The 7,329-nt window shown below is 43.3% G+C and overlaps 1 protein-coding gene across 1 annotated transcript; it reads right to left on the bottom strand.

Annotated features, from left to right (window-relative positions):
* Window positions 1-3,123: 3,123 nt before the first annotated feature.
* On the bottom strand, window positions 3,124-7,100 carry LOC311149434 (perforin-1-like). Its single transcript, XM_084186636.1, has 5 exons — window positions 6,939-7,100; window positions 5,718-6,305; window positions 5,373-5,511; window positions 4,996-5,213; window positions 3,124-4,832 (listed from the first exon to the last, which is right to left on the bottom strand). The coding sequence occupies exons 2-5, from the start codon at window positions 6,248-6,250 to the stop codon at window positions 3,953-3,955; spliced, it is 1,770 nt and encodes a 589-aa protein (XP_084042762.1). The 5' UTR covers window positions 6,251-6,305; window positions 6,939-7,100; the 3' UTR covers window positions 3,124-3,952.
* Window positions 7,101-7,329: the final 229 nt, after the last annotated feature.

Genomic DNA, 7,329 nt, shown 5'->3' with positions numbered 1-7,329 from the left:
TTCTCAATACTTTGTTATATACCCTTTGTTGGCAATGACACAGGTCAAAAGTCTTCACAAGGTTTTCACACACTGTTGCTGGTATTTTGGCCCATTCCTCCATGCAGATCTCCTCTAGAGCAGTGATGTTTTGGGGCTGTCGCTGGGCAACACAGACTTTCAACTCCCTCCAAAGATTTTCTATGGGGTTGAGATCTGGAGACTGGTTAGGCCACTCCAGGACCTTGAAATGCTTCTTACGAAGCCACTCCTTCGTTGCCCGGGCGGTGTGTTTGGGATCATTGTCATGCTGAAAGACCCAGCCACGTTTCATCTTCAATGCCCTTGCTGATGGAAGGAGGTTTTCACTCAAAATCTCACGATACATGGCCCCATTCCTTCTTTCCTTTACACGGATCAGTCGTCCTGGTCCCTTTGCAGAAAAACAGCCCCAAAGCATGATGTTTCCACCCCCATGCTTCACAGTAGGTATGGTGTTCTTTGGATGCAACTCAGCATTCTTTGTCCTCCAAACACGACGAGTTGAGTTTTTACCAAAAAGTTCTATTTTGGTTTCATCTGACCATATGACATTCTCCCAATCCTCTTCTGGATCATCCAAATGCACTCTAGCAAACTTCAGACGGGCCTGGACATGTACTGGCTTAAGCAGGGGGACACGTCTGGCACTGCAGGATTTGAGTCCCTGGCGGCGTAGTGTGTTACTGATGGTAGGCTTTGTTACTTTGGTCCCAGCTCTCTGCAGGTCATTCACTAGGTCCCCCCGTGTGGTTCTGGGATTTTTGCTCACCGTTCTTGTGATCATTTTGACCCCACGGGGTGAGATCTTGCGTGGAGCCCCAGATCGAGGGAGATTATCAGTGGTCTTGTATGTCTTCCATTTCTTAATAATTGCTCCCACAGTTGATTTCTTCAAACCAAGTTGCAGATTCAGTCTTCCCAGCCTGGTGCAGGTCTACAATTTTGTTTCTGGTGTCCTTTGACAGCTCTTTGGTCTTGGCCATAGTGGAGTTTGGAGTGTGACTGTTTGAAGTTGTGGACAGGTGTCTTTTATACTGATAACAAGTTCAAACAGGTGCCATTAATACAGGTAACGAGTGGAGGACAGAGGAGCCTCTTAAAGAAGAAGTTACAGGTCTGTGAGAGCCAGAAATCTTGCTTGTTTGTAGGTGACCAAATACTTATTTTCCACCATAATTTGCAAATAAATTCATTAAAAATCCTACAATGTGATTTTCAGGAGAAAAAAATTCTCAATTTGTCTGTCATAGTTGACGTGTACCTATGATGAAAATTACAGGCCTCTCTCATCTTTTTAAGTGGGAGAACTTACACAATTGGTGGCTGACTAAATACTTTTTTCCCCACTGTATATGTTTTTGTGTGTGTTTTTTGTAGTATGTCTGAATGTGTTTGTCGTTGTTCCTCCCATTTACATGTGTGTACTTGTCTCTTGTTGTTTCAGGAAATGGAGGGGGCTATGGAGCGCAGCCAGCAGGTGATTAAACTCACACTCACACCCACAACCCCTACACTGCTTGTCTTGGGAAATTCTGTGTGTGGTAACTGCTTAAGGTGTGAATGCATGTGGTTGAGGAAGAGCACAAATTGTTCAGTGTTAGTCTGTTGTGCATGTTCTGTGCGTGTCTTGTAAATGTCCCTTATGTCAGTGTGTTCTGTCTGTGTTAACTATTGTTACGACTCTCATCTTGGCATGTGACTGCTTAGGCTATGGTCAAGGACAGCTGGGTGCAGGTCAGAGTGCCCCCTACAGTAACGGTATGTTATATAGTCACATTCCCTGACTGAAAGTCCTGCTCTCTTCTGTCAGAATAATCATATTAGTTCCTATCAGTGGAGGCTGGTGAGGGGAGAATGGCTCATAGATCATGGAGTAGATCCATTCCAGCCATTATAGTAATTATAGTATAGAGAAAGAGAGGGAGATTATTGGCTGGAATGGAGTGGATGGAATGGAATGAAATGTGTTGCATTCCATTCCATCGACCCCATTCCAGCCATTACTATAAGCTGTCCTCCCCTCACCAGCCTCCACTGGTTCCTACGTCTAACCAGGGATGTCCATTAACACCGTTGCATTTTTGTTTGTTCTGTTTGGTTGTTTTGTTGTCTGCTGAACTAACAAAACCTAAAGCAAGGGTCCTCCAATGTGGAGATAGAAAAGAACATTCTGATGTCATCATTTTGCTAATCTACTGCTCCTCCTTTGTGTCTGACTTTGTGTCTCCTTCAGGAGCAGGAGGGAAGGAAAGCAAATATGGTGGTGGTGGACTAAATGGATTCTTTGGAAATGGAGGATACAAAGGTGTGTGGGATGAGTATTTGTTACAAATTTATGGTTGTTACTGTGACTGAGCACATGAAGTCACCTTATTGTTCTCTTTAACCAGCTGCATCACTCAACATCATTTATTCTCATCCTCTCTCTCTCTCTCTCTCTCTCTCTCTCCAGGTTAAGTTAATTATCTGAGGCCTTCTTGAAGTGAATATTTGTTCCATTCCATCATGTGTTCATTGTGATGTTTGTTGTTTGGTCTGTTGTTACTTTTATCCATTCCATTTTTGTTCTGTATTTGACTGTTTTTTCTTCATGGTCCCTGTCTTTTGTATTGTTGTGTGTGTCTGTCCCCTCTCTTCCTCTATGCCCCCTGCCTCTTTTTGGAGATTGTGTTGCCAGTGTGTTTGTGTTCATATCCATTTCACACTAAAGGTCAGAAAGCAACCGTATAATGTCTGTCAGTCTCCTCATTCTTTTAACCTTGGTAAAAGTATGGTAATTGTACTGTACATGTAATGTGAGGGTTGAGTTTTAAGAATGAAGCTCTATGAGTTTAAATCAACACCAAAGAAAAGAAAATTAAAAGACATGTTCCCAAAACCTGACACCTGAATTCTTCTGAGATCATTATAAAGGGGGATATTCTCAGGGGCATTGTGATGGATATTACATACTATTCCTTAGTACCTCAGTATGCTAGTGTTGTTTATTCATGACATAGTACTTCTTATGTTACTGTGATGCTATTACTGACAATGTGTCCCCAAAGGCCTTCATTTTCTACACACGTTCCACAACATAAATAGTTTTGTCGTCATATCAAATCGAATCGAATCACATTTTATTTGCCACAGTAATTGAACAGAGGTAATTGAGGTAATATGTACATGTGGGTAGAGTTAAAGTGACTATGCATAAATAATTAACAGAGTAGCAGCAGCGTAAAAGAGGGGGATGGGGTGGGATGGGGTGGGGTGGGGTGGGGGGAACAATGCAAATAGTCCAAGTAGCCATGATTAGCTTTTCAGCAGTTTTATGGCTTGGGGGTAGAAGCTGTAAAGAAGCCTTTTGGACCTAGACTTCGCGCTCCGGTACCGCTTGCCGTGCGGTAGCAGAGAGAACAGTCTACACGGCAGTACACTTTGTTCGTCTTTTGCATGGCGTCACCTAAACTTCATCCGTGCACAGGAAACCATAGTCCTTCCTCTCTCAAGTAAGGCAACAGTGCCTTCAAACAACTGGCATCTCACTTAGACAAAACGAAACTAAATGCAACAATACATAACGTAACAATACAACACCTTACATAAAAAGAAAGGACAGCTATGCACGTGCTCATCTTGCATCAACATGTACATATTGCCTGATTGTTAACTTCAGAGAACTTTGCATTTGAAACATACATGTGCTATAAGCATTTTATTTTGCATAAAGTAACATTATTTTGCATTCAGCAATTTTTACTTGAATGCAAGCTACCTTGTAAATAAACACAAACAAGTACAAAACAAGCAACTAATACTCAAAGATACAGTATAGAAAACAAAACACATTATACAAAACATTTTTCAACCAAAACATTTATTTTATTATTTTATTGAAAAGGTTGGAGAAATCTACCTGGGGTTTTGACATGGGTCACCATGCATACCTCTAAAATCTGCCACACTCTCTGCTCCCTGTACTGAGGCTCTTGTTGGCATGGAGATTGGGTCCGTCCACCAACACTCCCATACTCACCAGCATGTCCTTTGGAATGAGACGGGAGTGGCGAGACACATACACCTTCTCCAGGTGGGGATTCATAGGAGAGGGCACATAGTCCATACAGGAGGAGCCACCCAGACTGGGGGCACACACCGCCTCCCACTTGTAGAACATTTGGCCATGCTGGAGGTTGCAGAGATCCTCCTTCACCCCGGCTGTCAGCTCCTTCTCACATTCTCCTAACAGGTCGTCGTTCCATTTGTCGTCCTCGTCCCACACCTCAAATCTCAGCTTCTTACTGGTTGACAGATCCACGGTTCCCAGGTCATAGCTCATTGCCCAGCTTGGGTTGTTGTTGTTGTAGATAACTGTAGTGCGTCCGATCATCTGGCCTGCGAAAGCTACCTTCACGTAGCCGTCAGTGGCAGTGGTGTGGTCTCCCCACAAGTTGGCCCCTCTCTGAACAGTGATGACCACCCGCGCCAGGCCCTTGCGGGTGGGGCAGCAGTCGACGCTCACCCCAGGGTTGTTGTGGCAGCTGCAGACGCAGGAGTCTATGTGGTCACTTTTGATGCCAGTTTGACAGGGTTCAGAACAGTTCTTCCACAAGGCCTTCTCCAGGATGTAGTCGCTGATGGCCTTGCGCAGGTGCTTCCGAACTGGGTTGGTGGTGGGCAGCAACTCATGGAGAGATTCCAGCGAATAGGAGACAATGTCCGGATAGAGTGGTAGGGAGTTCAGCCATTCCTTGTAGGAGGAGGGATCTTTATCAGCAGAGAAGAGTAGTTCTGGTTCTGTGGTGTGGCCACCCTTCACCTCTGTGAACCTGTAGGGTGACAGAGGGGGAGAAGGTTTTTGTGAGGGGCAGTACACATTTCAGTAAGGGAGAGTATTGATTAGGGAAGTGTGAAGAGAGAGGGAGACAGAAATAAAGAAATGTTGCGAGGGAGAATCTATATGTGAATGAGCAGCAGACTATAATTCCCCACCTATCATTGAAGACACTGGAGAAGCTGGCCTTGCTCTCTGTCTTAGACTTATCCTCCTGACAGTGCTTGTACTCAGTCTGCAAGCTGTTGCCATCACCCACACTGGCAGATGCCTCCACATCCAGACACATCTTCACCTCCTCTGCACTGAGACCCTGCAGGCTGGCCTGGCACTGCATGATACTGGTCACAGACTGCACCGTTCCACCCAGGCTCACCTACACACAGGATGAGAGGGTAGAAGGTAATGAATGTTCCCAGAGGGATGCCAGTAAACTGCACATCTAGGAGTAAACATCCCTAACTTTGATCTTTAGTTTGTGTGCCTATTGCCTTGATGATTTACCACATTGATGTTGACCATCTCTCTCCCTCACCTTGGTAATGTAATGGGTGCCAAAGTTATCAATAAGCTTGTAATAACGTTGTTTGTTTTCTTGTTGATATATTTTGGGGAGATTCTTCACTGCTGTCTTGAATTCTCTGTGTAACTTGGGCTGGCCGGATACTCTGTAGCTATTTGTGGAGAGAGAAAAGAGAGAGGGGGGGTTAATGTTGTATGGATACAGACAAACACTCATAAAATGAAACGATCACAGAAATATACCAGACATGCAAAAATACACTTTTATTTACAATCCCCAAAGGAAATTGTGAAATGAGGTTTCACAGAGACACAAGGGTAAAATGAGCTCATGCTGTGTGGGCCACCTGATGTTTACCTGTAATACCCACAGGACACACCGTGGCTTGTGAAACTGAACTTGTCACTCTTGGTTTTCTCCATGGAGTACTCAGCCAATTTGGAGTTGGTTCCAGCGAGCATCGTCTTCACACTTTTTGATCCCTTCTCTAACTCTAGATTGACCTTCCAGTTATTCTCGACAGCAGAGCTGCTGGCGCTGACGAGAGACTCACTGGAGCGATGGAGTTTACTGGACACTTTCATACTACACTGGTGGTTTGGTCTCCAATCCACCACTGCCAAAGGAAGCCTCTGTTTTTTCCCTTCCAGATAGGGATTCTTACAGAGGGTGCATGTCTTGTCTTTGCGTTTCCACACGTTCATGTCAATGACAAAGGCTCCTTTGCGTTTCATTTTGGTGATGTCAAAGCCTTCCCCTGCTAGGTTGGTTCCAGGAGCAAATTCTGCCTCTTTGCACTCATTGGCTGAGCCGATGGTGCATGATTGGCAACTGGGACGAGGAAGGGACAACATGAGCACTGCCCAGAGGCATACTATCAATAAGGACATCCTGGATGAGGTGAGAAGTTGTTTGGGAGGGGCAGCTGCAAGTCACTGTTTCATGCTGAAAAAAACAAAAACAAATTATTTGTGAATTAGAGGGTAATTATTGTAATGAAGTAAACAATTATTGATAACCAAGATATAACTTATTTCCAGTCAGCATGCAAACGTAACCTATAGGCCATAGCATAAGCTAACACATATTGTTCATCTACCCACATGTTTACTCATATTTTACACAAATGTATGAAAACTTGATGCTAGTGTACATGGAACTTAGACATAAATATACCCAATTTACATAATGGTTATTGTTGAATTCTAGTTTCATGTCATCATATTCATTCCCTGAATTGAATCCTCAATGGAAACGAGTCATGACCCTCAACCATTAAATACATAATCTGGTATAAGCAAAAGTCTCATCCCACTTGTTATCTATCCATTTCAAATGCCACTCTCTTATTGACTGTACAGTTTTTTGGTGCATATTTTGTTCAATTTCTCTTTATTTTGTTATCCGTTGTGGTAGTAAATGTGTTACTGCAGCCTACTATTAAAGTCAAATCAAAGTATTAGAATATGTGTACTCAAAAATATTATTTTAGTCCATATTCATATAACTATTTGTGTAAGTTTACTTTTTATAAAAATGTTGCAAAAGCAAAACAGAATATACAGCATTAAAACTCACCTTTGACCAGTCTGTCCACTATGTGATGGATGTGAGAGTGAGAGGCTGGGGTAATAATGTACCGTATTAAAGTTCCTTTGTGATATAGGAAAAGGTGTGTTCATACTCAAACAGGGGATGAGCAAATGTTGGTCTTAGTATAGACGATGCAAAAGAGTGTCTGGCGCACAATAGAACATTTTGTGGTTTCAGAGAGCGAGAATTGAGCGGAAGAGGGGTTGGGGTGGTGGTCTGGTCTGCTGCTCAGTGGAAAAATACAACAGTGGTCTTCCAGTTAAATGATAATCATATCTGCCGTCATCTGTCAGACCTATTACTTTGTCATTTCTCTGAAGTGGTGGTGTGGGTTGAGAATATGAAACTGTTGAGAACATATGATATCCTACTAGGT

This window comes from Coregonus lavaretus (genome assembly GCF_964263955.1).
Source record: "Coregonus lavaretus genome assembly, chromosome: 2".
Taxonomy (NCBI): Eukaryota; Metazoa; Chordata; class Actinopteri; order Salmoniformes; family Salmonidae; genus Coregonus; species Coregonus lavaretus.
This window is presented reverse-complemented; position numbering and strand designations above follow the sequence as displayed.

What these genes read in the sequence shown, in the direction of transcription:
- LOC311149434 (XM_084186636.1), bottom strand. Translation starts at nt 6,250, where the DNA reads ATGTCCTTATTGATAGTATGCCTCTGGGCAGTGCTCATGTTGTCCCTT. An exon ending in GTGTCCTGTGGGTATTACAG is followed by an intron (nt 5,512 to 5,717) that starts GTAAACATCAGG and finishes CTCCACAAATAG; the next exon opens with CTACAGAGTATCCGGCCAGC. An exon ending in TCCAGTGTCTTCAATGATAG is followed by an intron (nt 4,833 to 4,995) that starts GTGGGGAATTAT and finishes GTCACCCTACAG; the next exon opens with GTTCACAGAGGTGAAGGGTG.